This window comes from Geotrypetes seraphini, chromosome 4 (genome assembly GCF_902459505.1).
Source record: "Geotrypetes seraphini chromosome 4, aGeoSer1.1, whole genome shotgun sequence".
NCBI lineage: Eukaryota > Metazoa > Chordata > Amphibia > Gymnophiona > Dermophiidae > Geotrypetes > Geotrypetes seraphini.
In genome coordinates, this window is record NC_047087.1 from 151,596,260 (window position 1) to 151,618,400 (window position 22,141).

Consider the following 22,141-nt stretch of genomic DNA (forward strand, 5'->3'; position numbering starts at 1 on the left):
GCTGTTTCCCAATGGTCCCACTACTTCTACTTCCTTTGCAGGTCCCCTTAACCCATTTAGGATTAGATCCAGAGTGGCATTTCCTCTCGTCGGTTCTCTAACAAGCTGTTCCATGAAACAATCCTGTGTAGCTTCCAGGAATTTTTTCTCCCTAGTGCATTTCGAGCTTCCAAGCCTCCAGTCTATCCCAGGGTAGTTGAAGTCTCCCATAAGAACCGTGTTGCCGCTTTTGCATTCACGCTTCATCTCGGCTTCCATTTCCTCATCGATATCTCTGGTTTGTCCCGGTGGGCGATAAAATAGGCCCATCTTTATTTCAGGCCCTTTCCTTCCCGGTATTTTAACCCATAGAGATTCCGGGTTGCTGGCCGTCTATGCTGTGTCCATTTGTGTGGATTGTATGCCTTCTTTTATGTATAGGGCTATTCCACCTCCTTTTTGTCCTGTTCTGTCCTGGCGATAGAGCTTGTATCCCGGTAGTGCTGTATCCCATTTGCTTTCCTCATTCCACCATGTTTCAGAGATTCCAATGATGTCGATGTCTTCTGCGTTGGCCAAGGCTTCTAGTTCCCCCATTTTGTTTCTTAGGCTCCTTGCATTAGCATATATGCACTTTAGATCCTGGTATTTTGCTGTCCTCCTTTCTTTTCCCTGTGCTTCGGTCCATATTTTCTTCTCTTTTGCTGCAGACATTGTAACCACTTCTTCTGGGTTAGTCGACTCCTGCAGTTTGTTCCTTGTTCCTTCCCAGCCATTTTTCCCCTCGGTATCTTCACAGGATACCGTCTTCCGAATCGTCGACCCTTTGTCAACTGTCGGCTTTCCCCTTCTTCTTAGTTTAAAGCCTGTTCTATTCCTCTCTTGACGTTGTTTGCTAGGAGTCTAGTTCCTGCTGCGCTCAGGTGCAGTCTATCTTTCCTGTAGAGCTTGCTCTTGCCCCAGAACGCCGTCCAGTTCCTCTCGAAGTGGAATCCTTCTTCCTCACACCATCTCCTCATCCACGTATTTATTGATTGTAGTTCCTCCTGCCTTTTCACATCTGCCCTCGGTACTGGTAGGATCTCTGAGAACACTATCTTCTGGGCCCTCATCTTCAGCTTTCTTCCCAGAATCTTGAATTGTTCTAACAGCGTGCTTCTTTTGTAGTCTCTCCTGCTGACATCGTTCGTCCCGATGTGGATCACTACAGCAGTCTCTTCTGTCTCCGCCCCTTCCAGGATCATTCCAATTTTGTCCACGATGTCCTTGGTTCTTGCTCCCGGAAGGCAGGTCACCAGTCAGTCCTCTCTCCCTCCTGCTATGTGGCTGTCCACATGCCTAAGGATCGAGTCTCCCACTAGGATCGCTGACTTTCCTCTCTTCAATTTTCGCTTCGGTCTCAGGTCAATGTCCTCAATGTACTTCACTCTTTCTTCTTTTGGGCCTCGACTAGCCAAAATCTCCCCCTCTTGCGATAGTCCTCTGTGGGTGTCATCCTTGAGGTAATCTTCTTCTTGCTCTCCCTTGCGTGTTGGTATCCGTGTAGCTTCTTCTTTCATCTGAAGTTCGTTCTCTTCCACCTTCGTCCTGTATGCCTCTTCAATGAATCTCTCGAGTTCCCTGACTTCCTCCTCAATGTGTCTCTCCATGGCGTGAAATCCTTCTAGCTCCTGAATCTTGTCCTCTAGTCGCTTGACCTCCTTCTTCAAGCTTTTCAGTTCCTGACACCGACTGCATACATACGACTGTCTCCCTGAGGGGAGATAGTCGTACATATGACAGTCTGTGCAGAACACTGGAAAGCTCATCTTCTGGCTTCCTTCTGCTTCCATTGTTGTTCCTTCTTTAAGATATCAGTTGAGATTACTTGTGACTTGTGCCCGCTTTGTGTCCTTTCTCTTTCCCTATCTGCTGTTGGTGTCCTCCCTGACTCTCTCTTTGTGCTGGTGCCCTCTCTTTCTTTCACTAACTGTCTCTGGTGTCCTCTCGCTCACTGCCTGTTGGTGGTGTCCTCTCTGTCTCTTCTCTCTCTGTGTTGGTGCTCTGTGCTGGTGTCTCTCTCTCTCTCTTTACCTGCTGCTGGGGTCCTCTCTCTCTCTACCAGCCGCTGGTGTCCTCTCTCTCCCTCTCTCCCTCTGCCTGCTTGTTATACTTGTGTGAACGGCTTGGCCCTTTGTGTCTGTCTCTTTCTTACCTTCTGTGCTTTCCTTCTGTACTTGTCGCTTCTTTACCCTTCTGTCTTACTCCGTTGCCTTGTCCCTTCTCAAAGGCCCTTCGCAAAGGCGCTCTCGCTAAGGCGAGTGCCTTTGCCGCTTGCCTTCGCCCCAGACTACAGAGGGTCGAAGTAAAGGGCCAATATTCTGACTGGCGGGGAGTCACGAGCGGTGTGCCGCAGGGATCGGTGCTGGGGCGCTACTTTTCAACATATTTATAAATGACCTGGAAACGGAGGCAAAGTGTGAGGTTATAAAATTTGCAGACGATACCAAACTCTGCGCCAGAGTTAGGACCAGGGAGGAGTGTGAGGAACTGCAAAGGGACCTCGACAAGCTGGAGGACTGGGCAAACAAATGGCAGATGCGCTTTAACGTAGATAAATGCAAGGTCATGCACATAGGGAAAAAGAACCCGTTGTTCGAGTATAAAATGGGGGGGGGGGGGGATTGCTGGGAGACACCGGACTTGAGAGAGACTTGGGTGTGCTAGTGGATCCATCCATGAAACCATCCGCACAGTGTGCAGCAGCCTCGAAGAAAGCCAACAGGATGCTGGGCATCATCAAGAGGGGCATAACAACCAGGACGCGGGAAGTCATCATGCCGCTGTATCGAGCGATGGTGCGCCCACATTTGGAATACTGCGTTCAATATTGGTCGCCGCACCTCAAGAAGGACATGGCAGTTCTTGAGAGAGTCCAAAGGAGGGCAACGAAACTGGTAAGAGGGCTGGAAAACTGCCCATACGCCGAGAGGCTGGATAAACTGGGGCTCTTCTCTCTGGAAAAGAGGAGGCTCAGGGGGGATATGATAGAGACCTTCAAAATACTTAGGGGCATAGAGAGGGTGGACAGGGACAGGTTCTTCAGACTAAAAGGGACGACAGATACGAGGGGGCACTCAGAGAAACTGAAGGGGGATAGGTTCAAATCAAATGCAAGGAAGTTTTTCTTCACCCAAAGGGTCGTGGACACATGGAATGCGCTCCCGGAGGAAGTGATCCGGCAGAGTACAGTCCAGGGATTCAAACAGGGATTGGACAGATTCCTGAGGGAAAAGGGGATCGTGGGGTACTGAGGGTGGTGCTGGGGTGTTGCATAAGTATAGACAGCTCACCAGGTCGTGCAGGTGCATGGCCGAAGGGTTAGGACTTTGATGGGAAGATAGGACTTCGATGAGAAACCTAGGGGGCAAGGGGGCCCCTTCTGGTGATTAAGGCAGGTCATGACCTGTTGGGCTGCCGCGGGGGCGGACTGCTGGGCGGGATGGACCTGTGGTCTGACCCGGCAGAGGCACTGCTTATGTTCTTAAAAAATGTGTTCAGTTTGTCGATGATTGCTTTGTCCTCATTTAGCACTCCCTTTATTCCACGGTCATCCAACAGTCCCATCGCTTCCTTCGCGGGTTGTTTCCCCTTAATATATTGAAAGAATGGCTTGAAGTTTTTTGCCTCCTTGGCTATTTTTTCCTCGTAGTCTCTTTTGGCCCCTTTTATTGCCTTATTGCACCTGCGTTGATGTTGTTTGTGCTTATTACAGTTTTCATCCATTTTTGACCTTTTCCATTCCTTAAACAAAGTTTTCTTGTCTCTGATCACTTCCTTCACCACTACAGTGAGCCACACCGGTTCTTTGTTCTTTTTCCTCTTGGATCCCTTGTTGATACGCGGTATATATAGATTTTGCACCTCCTGAGAATGATTAACCATTTGTTTCTGAATATCGTACCATGCATCCCTTCCTGTCAAAATATTTCTGTACAATATCTAAGTTCTTGAAAATCAAAAGCATCCATATTTGAGGCTGCAGAAGTCTGCCTTGGTACATGGGTCTTGCTCATATATTTATATGGCCTTCTAAATGGCCCTGTCTGTGTGTAGCCATTGAGATTGAAATGCTTCCACTTATGAAGGAGGGAGACTTTAGTGATAGGTAGAAATATTAGCTAAAGCGTGTTAGGCAAGAGTCACCGGCATAAAGAATACACTTATGCCCACACTTGCCCACACGTTAAATACAAAGGTTACTACCTGAAATTTACAGGCAGAAGTTTAGCAGGAAAAATATAAGAAGTTTTAGAAGAACAGAGATGCCAGTTCCAATCCAGTCTGCACTGGGCCTTCATCAGGGCAGAGACTAACAAAGAAATAGAATTAAAAGCACCAAGTAATAAAAAGTAAAAGTTATTAGTACAGATGTGGCGTGTCTTAATTGAGTGACTGCTTTAACTTTAGATCATGCTTTTCTTCAGAGCAGCTCAAATATTTAACCAAATTGTCTTACATGCAACACACTCTGGCAAGCCTATAATAGCAAATCATAAAATGCAAACTGGCACAGGTGAAACTACAAAGACTTTTGATAGTAAAATCTCACAAGTATAAAACCGAAAATATTTCTGAAACTTTTCACAAATGTGTCATCCAGTTTAAAACACAATTTAAGGGTTGCCCAAGGTCTTTCAATTCCTTTCTCACTCTGTCTAGACTCAATCAAAACTTTACAAGGATTTTTGAGTGTAAAATACCATTTCTCACCTTGTCTATGCAGCCTATAATCCTACCAATTGCACAATGCATACAAGAAAAAATTGAATTCTACTTAACCAGATGAAAATCTTCAGGAAGAACCGAGACGAGCTCCCAAAATGTAAAGTTTGGATGGGTAATGTTGAAGCAGACTTACAATCCACCAGGTCCCGGGTTTGATACCCTCGTTGAAGATTCATAGGAAGTAAAATTACTGACAAAGTCCACTAAGAGTGCTTGCATAAAGACTATATATATTGTGCAGAAATAAGCTTAATATTACAGAAAAGCAGAATTTATAAAGATACATCATGCATTACAATTAATGAGAGAGAAAAGACAGTTTACCTGCCTTACAGAGTCCAGAGGAAAGAGGGGAGGGGTGATGTTCCAGACAGAGAGAGAGAGAGAGAGGGGGTGTTGCAGAGAGGAGGCTTTTATAGGTAGAAACTATTGTATTTCCCAGTATCTTTCTGTTTATAATTTGTAAACTGTTTAAAACAATGGTTAGTTTAATTGATAAGGAAGGTGTGATACTTGCAGGCATGGTAAATGGGATTAGTCTCTGGCTTCTTTGTCCCATAAGCACATAAGCATTGCCTTTGCCGGGTCAGACCAGGGATCCATCGCGCCCAGCAGTCCGCTCCCGCGGCGGCCCCCCAGGTCCGTGACATGTAATTGGTCCTTACCTAAATTATTTGTCCCCTATTCATTTAGTACCTGTACCTATACCCTTCAATACCCTCTCCTTCAGGAAGTCATCCAATCCTTTTTTGAAGCCCAATATTGTACTCTGCTCTATCACCTCCTCTGGGAGCGCATTCCAGGTGTCCACCACCCTCTGAGTGAAGAAGAACTTCCTAGCGTTCGATTTGAATCTGTCTCCTTTCAATTTTTCTCTTGTTTTTGTTGGCCCGGTTAGCCTGAAGAATCTGTTCTTCTCCACCTTTCTATGCCTTTCAAGATTTTATAAGTCTATCATGTCCCCTCTAAGTCTCCGCTTCTCCAGTGTAAAGAGCCCCAGCTTTCTCCAACCTTTCAGCATACGAAAGGTTTTCCAAGCCCTTTATCATCCTTGTCGCTCGTCTCTGGACCTTCTCGAGTATCGCCACATCCTTTTTAAGGCACGGCGACCAGTACTGGACACAGTACTCCAGATGTGGGCGAACCATCGCTCGATACAATGGTAGAATAACCTCCTTCGTTCTGGTAGTGATACCCTTTTTGATTATGCCCAACATTCTGTTTGCTTTCTTTGAGGCTGCTGCACATTGCGCCGCTGGCTTCATTGTTCTATCCACCAATACCCCCAAGTCTTTTTCTAGGCTGCCTTCCCCCAGTACATTGGGTTCCCCTTCCCCACATGCAAGACCTTACATTTTTCTACATTGAAGCTCATCTGCCATCTCTTTGCCCACTCACTCAGTCTGTTCAAGTCTCCTTGTAATTATTTGCAATCCTCAACAGTTCTGACTCTACTGGAGAGTTTTGTGTCATCTGCAAATTTTATAACTTCGCACTTTGTCCCTGTTTCCAGGTCGTTTATGAATATATTGAACAGCAGTGGTCCCAACACTGACCCCTGTGGGACCCCACTTGTGACCCCTTTCCAGTCCGAGTAGTGTCCCTTTACTCCTACCCTCTGTTTCCTATCCGCCAGCCAATTTCTGATCCATCTGTGCACGTCCCCTACCACCCCATTGCTCCACAGTTTCCTCAGTAGGCGCTCGTGGAGTACCTTGTCAAAGGCTTTTTGGAAATCGAGATATACAATGTCTATGGGGGTCACCCTTGTCCAATTGCTCGCTTATCCCCTCGAAGAAATGTAGTAGGTTAGTTTGGCATGATCTTCCTTTGCAGAAACCATGCTGGCTTGTTCTAATCAGATTATTATTTTCTAAATGCTCATTGATACTTTCCTTGATCAAGGATTCGTCCATCTTTCCCGGAACTGAGGTTAAGCTTACCGGTCTGTAGTTTCCTGGGTCGCCCCTTGATCCCTTTTTGAAGATAGGTGTAACATTCGCTATCCTCCAGTCCTCTGGGATTACCCCTGTTTTCAAGGTTAGGTTGCAAATCTGCTGCAGTAACTCCACTGTTTCGTCTCTGAGCTCTTTCAGTGTTCTTGGGTGGATTCCATCCGGGCCCGGAGATTTGTCAGCTTTTAGGCTATCTATCTGCTTGAGTAAGTCTTTGAGGCTTATCTCCATGCATGATAGTTTTCCCTCTTGAACTCCCCTGAAGATTTTTTCCGGTTCCGGCACGTTGGATGTGTCTTCTCTTGTAAAGACGGACAAGAAGAACGTGTTTAGTCTGTCAGCCACCTCTTTTTCCTCCTTCACCACTCCCTTCCTGTTGCCCTCACCAGAGGTCCCACCTCTTCCCTCGCCGGCTGCTTTCCTTTCACATATCGGAAGAATGGTTTAAAATGTTGTGCTTCTTTAGCTAGTCTCTCCTCGTATTCTTTCTTTGCTATTCTGACCACTCGGTGACACTCTTTTTGTTGCTTCCTGTGCTCTTTCCAATTTTGTTCAGTTTGATCCTTTTTCCACATCCGAAACGACCTTTTCTTGTCTCCTATCACTTTCTTTACTTCTGTTGTTATCCATGCTGGGTCTTTTGCATGATTCTTTTTGCATCCTTTTCTAAATCTGGGTATATACAGATTTTGCGTCTCGTTTACCGTGTCTTTGAATAAGAATCAGGCTTGCTCCACAGTCTGCGCTTTCTTGGTGCTGTTTTTGAGTTTTTTTCTCACCATTCGTCTCATAGCGTCATAGTTCTCTTTCTTGAAGTTAAACATTGTGCAATGGTTCTCTTTCCCTTTGGTAACCCTACTTCCACTTTGAATAGGATCATGTTGTGGTCACTGTTGCCTAAAGGTCCCACTACTTCCACTCCATTTGCGGGTCCTTTCAGCCCGTTGAGGATTAGATGCAGAATCGCTGACCCTCTCGTTGGTTCCTTGACAAGTTGTTCCATGAAGCAGTCTCGTACAGCCTCCAGGAACTCCGTTTCCTTTGTGCATTTTGAAATTCCAAGACTCCAGTCTCCCATAACTATGGTGTTAATGTTCTTGCATTCCCGCCTCAATTCGGTTTCCATTACTGTATCATTTGCTTCAGATTGCTCAGGTGGATGGTAGTACAGTCCCATCTTTATCTCGGTTCCATTCCTTCCTGGTATTTTAACCCATAGGGATTCCAGTTGGTCATTTGTTGCTGCCGCGTCCACACTGATTGATTTAATGGTGTCCTTGATGTATAGTGCGATTCCTCCTCCTTTCTGATATGTCCTGTCTCTTCGGTAGAGCTTGAACCCTGGCAGAACTATGTCCCAATTGTTTTCCTCGTTCCACCATGTTTCTGTGATCCCTATGATGTCTAGCCTCTCATTATTGGTCATGACATCTAATTCCCCCATTTTGTTTTTTAGGCTCCTTGCATTAGTGTACATGCAGTTCAAGTCCTGGTATTTACTCTTCCTTGTTATTTTCTCTTGTGCTTCGTTTTTCTTTCCGTCCCCTTCCTGACTTGCTGACTCCTGATTTTTGTCTATTTTGTCTTCCCCTTGTGGCATATTCCTATTGACCTGTTCTTGTTCCTTCCCTTCCTCCTGTTCTTGTTCCTTCCCTTCATCCTGTTCTATGTTGACTTCCCCTTGTAGTGCGCTCCTCCTATCCTCCTCTCGCTTCGTCTGGCTTCCTTGTTCTTTCAGCTCCTGTTGTTTGCCATTTGCGTCTTCCCAGCCTTTTTCCCACTCAGTATCTTCTTGGGATACTGTCTTCTGAAACGTCGACACCAGGTCAGCTGTCGACTTTCCCCTTCTACTTAGTTTAAAGCTTGCTCAATTGCTCTTCTGACGTTATTTGCTAGTTGTCTAGTCCCCACCATGCTCAGATGTAGTCCATCTCTCTTGAAGAGCTTGTTCTTGCCCCAGAATGTTGTCCAGTTCCTCACGAAGAGAAAACCCTCTTCCTCACACCATCTCCTCATCCACGCATTTATTGATTGTAGTTCCGTCTGCCTCCTTGCTTCTGCCCTCAGTACTGGCAGGATCTCTGAGAAGGCTATCCTCTGGGTCCTCATTTTCAGTTTCCTTCCTAAGGTCTTGAACTGTTCAGTAAGTGCATTTTGGTTGTAGTTTCTCCTGGCGACATCGTTGGTCTCGACGTGGACTATCACTGCTGTCTCTTCCGTCTCAGCTCCCTTCAGGATTCTTTCAATTCTGTCGACGATGTCCTTCGTTTTTGCTCCTGGGGGACAGGTCACTAGCCAATCCTCTCTCCCTCCCGCTATGTGACTGTCTACCTGCCTTAGGATTGAGTCTCCCACCAAGATTGCAGATTTCCCCTTTTTCAGTCTCCGCTGCAGATGCAGGTCTGTGTCCCTGGTGCTCTTCTTTTCTTCTCCCTCTAGGCCCTGGTGAAATCTTGCATCTTTTTTCTGCGAGACTTCTCTAAGGATACCTTCTACCGTGGCGTCAAATGGTTCTTGTCCTCTGTCCTGTGCGTCTTCTTCGATCTTGCGTTGCTCGTGTTCCTGCTCCTCCACCCTCCTGTAGGCATTTTCGATGAATTTCTCTAGCTCCCTGACTTGTTCCTCGATGCGCCTCTCTCGTGAAGGGTCTTCGGCTGTCTAGAATGGGTCTTCTGAGATGTAGAGTCCCTCCAGCTCCTGGATCCTGTGCTTCAGTCGATTGACTTCACTCCTCAAGCTCCACAGTTCCTGACATCGTCCGCACACATATGACTGCCACCCAGAGGGGAGGTAGTCCTACATGTTGCAGGCCGTGCAGTACACTGGGAAGCATATCCTCCGGGTTCCTTCTGCTGCCATACTTGTCTGCCTTCTAGGAGTCCTGGCACCCTTGCTGGCATTCTCCTGTGCCTGGCTCTTCCTTATCTTTTGTGTGTGCTCTCTCTTGAGTCTCCCTCCTGTTCTTGCTACTTTCTGTGCCTGCTGTTGCCCTTCTGATTGTATGCTCGTGTGCTACCTCCTAGGCCTACCCCTTCCTTATCTTCTGTCCCTGCCGCTTATCTTCTATGCTCTCCTTGCCTGCCACTTCCCTTTGTTTGTGTTTGTGTGTGGGTGTGGTTCTCCTGGGTCTACTTGTTCCTTGTCCTCTGTGCTTGCTGCCCCTTTGCCTATACTTGCTTGTATGAGTATGCCCCCTTCCGCTCTTGCTACTTACTTACCTTGCTGTCCTGCTTGGGATTTCTGGATTTAGCGACCCGGTCCTTCTCAAGGCCCTTCGCAAAGGTGCTCTCGCTAAGGCAAGCGCCTTTGCTGCTCGCCTTCGCCGCGTGCCGAATGGCTGCGCGCCATTGGCTTCCTGTTAATGGGGATCCCGGCCGATATCGCTGGTGCTGATGCGGTGGATGGAACTAACTCTCGCCATCGCGATCTCCCTCTCTTCGTCCTCTGCCTTCTCGCCGCTGCTGCCTTCTCTTCTCGCGGCCCTTAAAGTTCTACGTGCCGCGGCTCCTTCCTGTTAAGGGGGAAGCCGTCTGATGTCGCTGGTGCTGACGCGGTGAGCGGAGCTAACTCTCGCCGCCGCGATCTCCCTCTCTTCGCCCTCTGCCCATTCAAGTAGCCTATCTTTTTGATAAATAATCCAGTCTGGCTGGATGCTTAATGTATGTGAATTCTGTGCAGGAGTATTTAGGGTCTATCTGCATCAACATTTCAGAGTCAGATTGATATAATGTCCCATAGGCCTTTGCTGACGTTAGTTAGGCCAACCGAAAATGCTGACTGCTAGCAATGCTAGGCTGACATCGGGCAAGAAAGCAGTCATGCATGCACGATGTGGGCAGTCTAGAAGCTTCAAAATCTTAAAAGTGATAGTGCACTTTTGCACTGTCCTTACCAGGTTCCGTGGATGATGTCAACCACATATGAAAATATCTGCTTGCTGTCCCCGGATAATACCTGTTATGGTAAGTAACTGTGCTTTCTCCAACTACTGAAGAAAGTAATTGAAGTCCTTTTTCATTCCTTCTAAATTTCTCTAGCCATGATAGGGACATAGACCTTAGAAGTCAGGCCTTGTTCTCGGACTATTGAAACTGAATCTATCCAGCTGTGATCAGGCCATAGACTGTAGAAATCTGCTGAGCACTGGCTTTGCTTCTCAATTACTGATGTTGCCATCTAATCACTGCTAAACTTGTTTGGTTCCATGCCTTCCGTACAGGATTCCTTTGTGTTTATCCTACACATTTTTGAATTCCCATGGGAAGGCATTCCAGGCATCTACCACCCTCTGCATGAAAAAATACTTCCTGACGTTATTCCTGAATCAGCTTTGCCCCATGCAATCTAAATTCATGTCTTAAAGTTCTACCACTTTCCTTCCTCTGAAAAGGTTTGTTTGTATATTAATACCTTTCAAATATTTGAATGTCTGTATCTTATTGCCCCTGTCTCTCCTTTCCTCCATGAAGTATACCTTGTGTACACCTTCAGGTCAAGCCTCCCCTCCTCATGCTTACTGTGGTGCAAACCCCATTCTAATTTTGACAATTTTATCTAAACCACTTCTACCTTTTACATCCTTAGCAAGATGCAGCCTCCAAAACTGAACACAATACTCCATGAGGCCTCATCAACTATTTCTATGGGGGCATCATCACCTCTTTTCTTTTGTACCCCTCTCTATGCAGCCTAGCATATTTCTGACTGTGGCCATTGCTTTGTCATATTGTTTTTTTACATTGAGATCCTCAGATACCATCACCCCAAGGTCTCTCTCCTGAGCTGTTCTTATCAATCTAGTACATCTCCTTTGGATTTTTGTACTCAAAGTTCATCACTTTGTAGTTTGTATTAAAATTTAACTGCCAGACCTTTGACCATTATTCTTAATTTAAATTGAATCAGGTTGGGCAGATTGGATGGACCATTCGGGTCTTTATCTGCCGTCGTTACTATGTTATGTTATTTTTGGAGATCTCTTCTCATGATTTCTATCTTCATATCATCCACAAAAAGGCAAATGTGTTTTTTTAACCCTTCAGCGAAGTCTCTCATAAATATATTAAACAGAATCGGCCCTAGTACTGACCCCTGAGGTATTCCACTGCTCACCTTCATTTTTTCTGAGTGAATTCCGTTTACCATCACCCTATGTCAGCTGTTAATCTGTTTCCAATCCAGTTCATCACTTTGGGTCCTAAGTTCTGCCCTCTCATCTTTTTCAGGAGTAAAGAATGACATAGGGACAAATTTTTCCCCATTCCCGCAAGTTCTTTTCCTGTCCCTGCCCCATTCCTGCAAGCTCCATCCTTATAATAATAATAACAGTTTATATACCGCAGTACCGTGAAGTTCTATGCGGTTTACAAAAGATTAAGCAAAGGTACAAATTGATTGACTTTAAGAGGGGTGGAAGAAAGAAAATTAATAGGACAGGAAATCCATTGTTGAGGAGAAAGTGATCAATAGGACAAGTTAATCGCTATTGAGGGGAGAGAGATGAGTGGATCAGTTGTCTAGATGCTTTAGGAACAGGTGTGTTTTTAGACGTTTCCTAAATTCCTCATAAGTAGTGGGCGAAAGCAATTGTTCTAGGTCTTTACCCCACGCTGCTGCTTGGTGTGAGAGAAGGTGTTCATGGTGTTTTTTCAGTTTACAACCTCTTACTAGGGGGGAAATGAAGTTGGAATGTGAGCTTCTCTTGTGTCAGTTGGCTGAGAAGGAGAAAAGGTCAGTTATGTATTTAGGGGCAAGTCCATGTAGTGCTTTACAGCAGAAGCAGGCGAATTTAAACTTTACGCGTGCCTCCATCGGCAGCCATTGCAACTGCCGGTAGTAGGGTGTCACGTGGTCAAATTTCTTTAGCCCAAAGATCAGTCTGACTGCTACATTTTGCATCAATTGTAAACGTCGCATATTCTGTTGGGAAATTGCCAAAAAGGCGATGTTACAGTAGTCAAGTAGACTTAGTACGAGGGGTTGGACCAGGGTTCTGAATGCCGATGTATCGAAGTAAGCTTTAATGAATCTGAGTTTCTAGAGAGTAAAGAATCCCTTTCTGATTAAGGAGTCCACCTGGTCTTTCATGGTTAGGCATTGATCCAGAGTTACACCTAGTATCTTTATGGTGGGCTGGATAGGGTAACTAAGTTTATTGATACATAGTGGTATTTTGGTGTCAAGCGGATGTGGTGAAGCAACGAAGAATGTCGTTTTTTCTGAATTAAGTTTGAGCCTAAAGTTTGTCATCCATTGCTCCATCATGTTTATGGCTTCTGAAGCTTTGGGAATAGTTTCAGAGATAGAATCAGCGAATGGGATGATAATTGTAAAGTCATCTGCATAACTAAATAATTTTATCCCCAGCTGGGTTATTTGCGTGCCCAGTGAGTACATGTACACGTTGAAAAGCAATGGGGATAGTGGAGACCCTTGTGGCACACCGGATGGATTGCTCCAGGTGTCGGAAAGCTCATAATTAAAACGTACCTGATAGGTGTGGGATATAAGGAAGCCACGGAACCAGTTCAACACCTCATCCCTGATACCAATAGCGTCTAGGCATTGTAGCAGTTTCCCGTGGTCTACCAGATCAAAGGCTGAGCTCATATCAAATTGCATGACTAGGGCATTGAGGCCCTTGCTAAATAGTAGGCGCAGATTGTCTAAGATAGCCGCAATTACTGTCTCCATACTGAATAAAGGTCTAAAACCGGATTGAGTTTCATGTAGGAGAGAGAATTGATTAAGATAATCCATCAGATGGGTGTGTACCAATCCCTCCATGATTTTTACAATAAACGGAATGGATGCTACCGGTCTGTAGTTGGATATTAGGGCTGAAGATTCTTTACGATTTTTTAGAATTGGGGTTATTATTATGTGACCATTATTAGAGAGGAATTTCCCATTTTTTAGGTTGTGAGCCAAGTATTGCATCCTTATCTGCACAAGCCTTAAACACTTTAAAATCATAATTGTTTGAGGCTTGTTTGGTTAAAGCAGAGGTTACAGGAATGGGACAGGGACAGCGACAACTCACGGGGATGGGGAAATTGAGTTCCTGCAGGGACGGAGACAAATTTGTCTCCGTGTCATTCTCTATTCAAGAGTCTTCTGTGAGGAACCATATCAAAGGCTTTCCTGAAATCCAAGTAGATTACACCTAGCACATGTCCTTTATCCAGTTTTTTTGGTCTCCCAATCAAAGAAATCAATCAGATTGGTTTGACTGGATTTTCCTTTGGTAAAGCCATGTTGCCTCAGATCCTGCAACCCTTTGGCTTCTAGAAAATTAACTATTTTTGTTCTTTCAACAGCGATTCCATTATTTTTCCTACCACCTATGTGATGCTTAGCAGGCTAGAGTTTCCCACTTCTTTCCTGTCCATGCTTTTGTGAAGAGGGATCACAAAAACTTGTCTCCATCCCACGGAGCCTCTCCTGTTTCTAAACATCTATTAAATAAATAAGAGGTCTCACCAGGATTTCTATTGAGTTCCCTCATGATACTGGGATATATCTCATCCAACCTCATAGAATTGTCCACTTTCAGATTTTCAAGTTGTTTGCAAACATTTTCTTCCATGAACAGTGCAGTATCCACTATACCCTTGGCAGTTGACCGTAATCATTCTCCAGGATTTTCTTTTGTGAACATCAAAGAGAAGTACTATATTTGTTTAGCACATTAGCTTTATCCTCATCACTGTCCACATAGCTATTATCATTATCTTTCAGTCTTATACTTCCATTCCTAGATATTCTTCTTTCCCCAGTATATTTGAAAAAGGCCTTGTTACATCTCTTTACATCATTGGCCATTTTTTCTTCTGCCTGCACGCTTGCTAGTTGTATATCCCTCTTCACTTCGAGTTTAATCCAGTAATATTTTGTGAGATACTCTTGTTGCGTTTTTCTGTCTCTTGAACACGGCTTCATTTGCCCTTTTTTTTTTTTTTTTTTGGTAACTTGTTTGGCGAACCATATATAGTAGGCTTTCTGTTTCTGTTTACTTTCCTTGTATAAAGTTCCATTGTCATATTTCAAGCAACTTTCAGCTTGGGCCACTGCCATTCCACTTCCCCTATGCCTACCGATGCTCCCATTTTGCCAGAATCTGCATGTCTGAAATCCAGTACTTTGAGTTTTGTGCATCTGCACTTTTGTTGTTCTATCAAACCATATCATGTGATCACTATTGCCTAGGTGGGCTCCCACTTGAACATTAGAAACACTTCCTCCATTTATGAGCACTAGATCCAGAGTCACCTTTTTCCTCATGGGTTCCATTACCATTTGTCTGAGCAAAACATCCAAGATCTTGCTGCTTCTTTCCGATTCTGCTGATGGATTGTTCCAATGCACATCAGGTAAGTTGAAATCTCCCAGCAACAGCACCTCTCTTTTCAGTCCAAGCTTACAGATATCGTCAATTGGATCCTTGTCCACGTTCTCTTTGTGCCAAAGGTCTGTAGATAATACACATGTAGATACGGGTTCCATCTTATCTTTTCAGGATGATCCATATAGCTTCTTCCTTTCCCCAGGTTTCCTGAATTTCTACCACACTGATATTTTTCACATACAGTGCAATTCCTCCACCTTTTTGACCCTTCCTTTACTTCCTGAAAAGATTATAGCCTAGCATGGTCTTATCCTATTCTTGAGAATCGTCGAACTATATCTCTGCAATGCAACAATATCCAAGTTTTCCTCAAACATCAGGATTTGTAAATCAAGAACTTTGTTTTCTTTACTACTTATGCTCATTACTTTTCATGTGTTGTTGAGTTTAGATGCTTTCCCATATTAATATTGCCTTCCCCACTGCCTTCATATTACTATGTGAAGCACCACTCTTCCTCTGAACTCAAAATTGTAGATTGTGCTTCTAATTAACCAGGATATCAGTCATTTGAAACTAATGCAAAGTGTCTGGGTCCATTTTTCTGAATTTTAAGGGGCCTAATTACACATATAGGACCAGTCGCTTGAGAAAAAATCCTGCTCTCTGCCCCGATTAATATCGGAAACCAGAGGATAGATTGCTTAAAATTGGTGGTTTGACCATATCATGTGCTACTATTAAAAAAGTTACGAGTTTCAAAGTAATGAGAAGTTTCTTCTACCTTCTCCCGCCCATCAGATTTTATTTTATTTATTTTCTCCTGCTTGCCGTCTAGCTCGCTCTCTTCTCTGCCCCTAAAAATAATGATGGCCGCCCCACAGTGCAAGCCCATGGTTTTAATCCGCTTTAAACCCATGGGTTAAAACCATGGGCTCGTGAGTAAAAAAAAAAGTCTAAAAATTTAAAAAAAAAACCCACTTCACAGACAGACAAACCACCCCCCAACCCCGCATGTGCAGACCCATCTTCAGGCACAGAAGATGATCTGCGCATGCGTCAGGATCACTCACTAGCAATCCATGTGGTCGTTGGGCGTTCCTCCGATCGCCCCCATTAGCATGCTGACCCGTTGTTGATCAGTCGGCCTGCTGCAAATCGGCCCCGATTGGGCAAGTTAGTGAATCTGGCCCACAGTGTTGTAAGCTGTGTGCTACGTTGTTCAACTCCTGTCAGCAATTACTATCTGGATTTTTGGGAAGGCCAAGTGGGAGAACTCATGAAGCAAGATGACTAAAAGAGAGAGCTAGTGGTGTCCCACTAACTTCTTATCTAATGCTTTCTGCTCCCTATACGATCTCCCCTGCAAACCCCCTCCCCCATTTCTGCTATCTTTTGCCCCATCCTCTTATTCCTCCTTTTGTTGTTGTGGCAAACCTTCTTCCATTTATGTGCAGGTGCCCAGTAGTTGCGTGAGGACAATGCATGAGATTAAATTTGCATGCACTGCCTGAATTGCATAAATATCTATCTCATGAATATTGTGGAAAACCTGATGGGACTAGGTATGCCCCAAGGACTGGGTTAGGAATGACTGTTTTAAAAGTTGTGTGTTGCTTATTTGATTTGTAAAAAAAATAAAAATAAAAAAGCGTCCAAATTTGGATTCAGAAATTTTAGATTTCAGAATTTTACTGTTAGTCGTTCTGCTCTCTGTATCCATGTAATATACACGGCCAGCTTCTGTTACATTTTGTCCCTTTTGTGGCTCAATAGCAGGAGGATGCATTGGCGCAACAAGCGTTTGAGGAGGCTCGGCGAAGGAACCGTGAATTTGAGGACAGAGACAGGTCTCATCGTGAGGAAATGGAGGTGAGCATGCTATGGCCCTTCTGGCAGTAACTGGTTTGTTTCCTCATCAAAATACTTAATTAACTACAAGGTTGCTTTCATTACCCATGAACTGGTTGTGTCTACATCCTACTTCACTTTTTTTTAAATATCTATTTAATTCTAGAACGACACTCTACTCCTGAACCTGTGAGTAATCAACCTCTTCTTGCAAGAACTGTTATAGGGAACTTCATTTGCATTCTTTTTGTTCCTTTTCCCTTAACTCTGGGCTGGGCTCCTCAGTTGCCTTCCTACAAGTGAGACAGTAGGAGCTTGTCTTTTGTGCTCATGTTTATTTTCATCTAAATTTGGGGAAGTGGAGGGGTTTCCTAAGTTTGCGAGGCTTTTGGTGCTGCAGAGGATCCTCTTTGTGGGCAGCTCTGACTGAAGTCGAGGGTCTGCGTCCAAAAGGGCAGACTGCTTTGCAGTGCACCCAAGTGGACAGCCTGTGCTAACAGTTTGGGGGCTCAGGGTTTGTTCCCTTGGGAGCAAGGCTTGCCTCAGCTTTATCCACAGTGGGCTTGAGTACAGACTGTGTTCTCCTTGACAGCTTTTTCCAGGATAGGGACAGACTGTTTCTCCCCCTGTTTGCATGCACTTAATCTGGTGGGGGTTGAGATCTCCGGTTGTGCGTTAGGCTCAAGAAGCAGTCAGAAGCAGCTGAGGCAATGATTCTTCCTGTAAGCTGTTTGCAGTTTCCATTCTTGCAGTTCCCAGCACAGAGCACAGTAAGTATCAGTCTGACAACCTGACAAACCAAATTGGTGGGGGTGAACGGTTCTGGAATTAGAGAGAGGTTCCTCTTCCTCTATAGTCCCAAAATCACTATTTTGTTGTATTTTTCAATGTAGCTTATCCAGGCTAATTTTGGCACTAAATTTGTTGCTGCAGCAACCATCTTGGATTTCCAGATTTGAATTTAAAAGCCTCTATTTGCCTCAAAACACTTCATTTTTGCTTAAAAACAGGAGGGATGAACTAAGGCCAGGCTACTTCGGATTCATGCCCTATTTGTGGTGGATGGTAGTCCACGGAGCATCTGTATTTCACTTGCTGCATGGCACATGAGGGAGGTGGAGTGGGAGTCATTGGCTTAGACCCTCTGGTCCCTTGGGGAGGAGGGGACTGTTAGTACCCAGTTGGTCTGAGGAACAGGAAAAAAATTCAAATTTGATCTGGAGAGCAGTGCAAGTGTGTCCCTGTTGAAACACAACCAATGAACGTGGAACACTATGTATAGTGTATAATGTATTTTAAACAGAGGAAAAAGGACCTCAAAAAACCCCTAAGTCACAATCAATAAAGTTATGAACAATCGGGGTTAGGTATTCATCACTGGTCCAAAAACTCTGTATATTAATATCTTTCTTTTTTTAAATTTTATAATGCAATAAAAATATTTTATAATATATCTTAATATTTGAATATTGTAAATTCTCTAAATCACTTAAAGAGCAAGTTGAAGCCGGCAAATATTGTTTTAAGGCTTTCTATAATATGAATTGAACCAGGCACTTATCTTGATTGCCCAACGGAGGCCCAACCGTTTCGCTCAACGGGCTTCTTCAGGGGTAACGATAAGAGATAACCTTGTGCCGGTACTATCTTTGCTCAAAAGTTCTTAAAAAATGAGAGAAATAGAGAAAAAGAAATAACATTATAACGATATATTAACAACAAATAAGGACATATGTATTTCAATGATATATTAGTGTGTTGACTGCTGATGAAAAATTTTTTTTGATAAAGCCGTAGGCAACAAAAATAAATAATGAAATACAAACGCTTTTGATAAAACATGTATCGTGTCGTCAGTCTAACTATGTATATTTTGTTACCGACAACATTTATAAAGATGTATATCACCCGTAGTTAAACAAAGCTCAAAAGCCGTTTTAACCAGTTTTACCACGTTGTAAGATGTATAAATAATCATACATAATTTAAAAGTTTGAAATATAAAACTTGCCTGCGGGGTAGCTGCGTATTTCTTTACTAGCAACAATTTATGATCAAAATGGCGCCTGTTTTTAAACAGGACGCCAAGGCTTTTTTGGCCAATCAAATTATAAAATAACGTCATCAATAATGGCGCTGCGTTTGCCTCACATAATTTAAAGGTAAACTAACATATTTGTTCGAAAAGACGTTAAGACATTGTTAACTTGATAATATTTAATATAAAACGTATTTGAAAAACATGATTAGTTGTAAGTGAATAAAACTACCAAAATCAAACTGCTCCTAATGACAAAAAAGCAGAAAAGATACAAAAAAATTGGAAAAAAATCAGATGGAGAAAAATCAGAAAAAAGCATGCCATTCAATATGGCTGTTAAGTCCATAAGGTTCCAGTGAATGTAGTCTAGATATCCACAATTGTTCACGGCATAAAAGTTGTTTGTTTCGATCTCCTCCCCTTGTGGACTTGGGAATGTGGTCAATGACCCAACATTTGAATTGATGAAATTTATGGTGAAATTCTGAACAGTGAGCAACTAAAGGTGCTTCGACTTTTGTCCTTTTGAGATTGGAACGATGTTCAGTTAATCTTATTTTGAGACTTCTGATGGTCTTCCCGACATATAATTTGTTGCAAGGACATATTAGAAGATAAACGATATAGGTGCTGTTACAATTACTGAAAAAATGTGTGGTATAAAGTTTGCTATCAAATGGATTAATGAAATGATCAGATTGTAACATAATCTCACAGTTCAGGCAATGGCCACATTTATAATGGCCTTTCAAAATCGATGTCTTTGACTTAGTGATCTTCAATTCCGATGGACTTAGCATCTTTGAGGTTCCTTCCCCGAGAGTATGAGCTACGTAAAGAAGTGTTTTTAAATACGTCTAATGTTTGCATGATTCTCCAATGTTTTTTAACAGTACTAGTGATTCTTGGACTAGCATTATTGTATTTGGAAACAAAAGTACAAATGTCCTGAGGCTCTTGATGTTTTAATGAGGGACTGAGTAGTAAAGCACGGTTGTTGTATGCTGATTTCACGGTTGTTGTATGCTGATTTCAAATTCTTTTTATTGTATCCTCGTCTGATAAATTTGTCTTTTAACGTTTTTGATTGAATTTTGAAGTCTTGATTAGTACTGCAAATACGTTTGTATCGTAAAAATTGTGAATACGGTAAACTTGATATACATCCAGATGGATGACAACTTGTGGAATGTAAAAGAGAGTTCCGGTCAGTGGTTTTTTGATATACTTTGGTGTTGAAACCTTGCTCTGTTTGAGTAATATTTACATCTAGAAATTAATGTTATAATAAGAATGAGTATAGGTAAATTGAATGTGATCATTACATGTGTTCAACCATCGAAAAAAGTTTAGAAATTCTTAAACACTACCAGACCACAGAAGAAAAATGTCGTCAATGTATCGATGCCAGGATTTGATTCTTGAGACAAACGGAGATGACCAAATCCAGTCATCTTCAAACTGGTTCATAAAGATGCATGCAATGGAAGGCGCAAAAGTGGCCCCCATTGCAACACTAGACAATTGGACATACATTTTGTCTAAAAATAAGAAATGATTTTCTGTCATAGCTATTCTGGTGAGATGCACCAAAAATTTGGACGGAACCAAATGTGGACGTGGCCTGGATTCAAATACTTGGCGAATTACCTCGATCGCTTCGTCCTGGGGGATGGAAGTGTAAAGTGAATTGATGTCCAGGGTGACCATGAGATATTGTTAGTGGCCATCTCCAAGTTTTTCCAAGATGTTCAAAAAATGTGATGTATCTTTAATATATGGTTAAAACGGCTTTTGAGCTTTGTTTAACTATGGGTGATATACATCTTTATAAATGTTGTCGGTAACAAAATATACATAGTTAGACTGACGACACGATACATGTTTTATCAAAAGCGTTTGTATTTCATTATTTATTTTTGTTGCCTACGGCTTTATTTAAAAAAATTTTTCATCAGCAGTCAACGCACTAATATATCATTGAAATACATATGTCCTTATTTGTTGTTAATATATCGTTATAATGTTATTTCTTTTTCTCTATTTCTCTCATTTTTTAAGAACTTTTGAGCAAAGATAGTACCGGCACAAGGTTATCTCTTATCGTTACCCCTGAAGAAGCCCGTTGAGCGAAACGGTTGGGCCTCCGTTGGGCAATCAAGATAAGTGCCTGGTTCAATTCATATTATAGAAAGCCTTAAAACAATATTTGCCGGCTTCAACTTGCTCTTTAAGTGATTTAGAGAATTTACAATATTCAAATATTAAGATATATTATAAAATATTTTTATTGCATTATAAAATTTTAAAAAAGAAAGATATTAATATACAGAGTTTTTGGACCAGTGATGAAAACCTAACCCCGATTGTTCATAACTTTATTGATTGTGACTTAGGGGTTTTTTGAGGTCCTTTTTCCTCTGTTTAAAATACATTATACACTATACATAGTGTTCCACGTTCATTGGTTGAGTTTCTCAGTCTTGGACACTTAAAGAGTTTCCACTTTTTCCCCTCAGTCTCCTGTTGAAACACAGCCATGATATGGCAGAAAACCCCCGAAAAGGAGCTAAACAACATCCGCATTGGTCGTTTGCATGTCAGGGCCAGGAGTTTCCTCTTGAATTTATATTTGAGTCTTATATGATTAACAAGGACTGCAAGGAATTCTCTGGAATCACGGCCCTGCTAGCGCCGGGGGTTTCTCCCCTCAAGAGCACAGTTCCCCAGCAGTAGTGTCATGCGCAGGTCAGGGATACTCAGCCAGAGTCCTCTCTGGTAGATGATGCTGCATCCCTGGGAGGCAAGGATCCAGATTTTTGAGGAGGCTTCAGACTTTGGCAAGGACCTAACTATGCACAGACTGTTTAAACCTTCAGCACTTATGGGGATGTTCACAGAATCTCTCCAAGAATTGAAGTATCTTGATCCTCTGACCGCGTGCAGCGCAGGAGAGCAGGAGAGGCTCAGAGGACCGGAAGGGAGGTAAAGAAAGCCGCCGAAGGAGTCGGACAGAGGCAGGCAGGCAGGCAAATCAGCTGGGGTAGCAGCGAGAGGGAGCTCCGCCCACCCCCCGCGTCAGAGGCAGCGTCAGCGCCCAGGCTCCCCCTTAAAGGAGTCGAGCCGAGCGCTACCTGCACCTCTGACCGCTTGCAGCGCAGGAGAGGCTCAGAGGACCGGAGGGGAGGTAAAGCCGCTGAA

General features: G+C 43.4%; 1 protein-coding gene across 13 annotated transcripts in view; it reads left to right on the plus strand.

Moving 5' to 3' along the window:
* CBFB (core-binding factor subunit beta) overlaps window positions 1–22,141 on the plus strand; it is a 650,211-nt gene that overhangs the window by 388,629 nt on the left and 239,441 nt on the right. For all 13 annotated transcript variants that reach the window (XR_004539111.1, XM_033940717.1, XM_033940718.1 and 10 more), the window contains one exon: window positions 16,825–16,920. Coding sequence is in view for 12 of the 13 variants with exons in the window: in XM_033940717.1 (XP_033796608.1) it covers window positions 16,825–16,920 (96 nt within the window). In the remaining variant the exon portion in view is untranslated. The remainder of the gene's footprint in view (window positions 1–16,824; window positions 16,921–22,141) is intronic.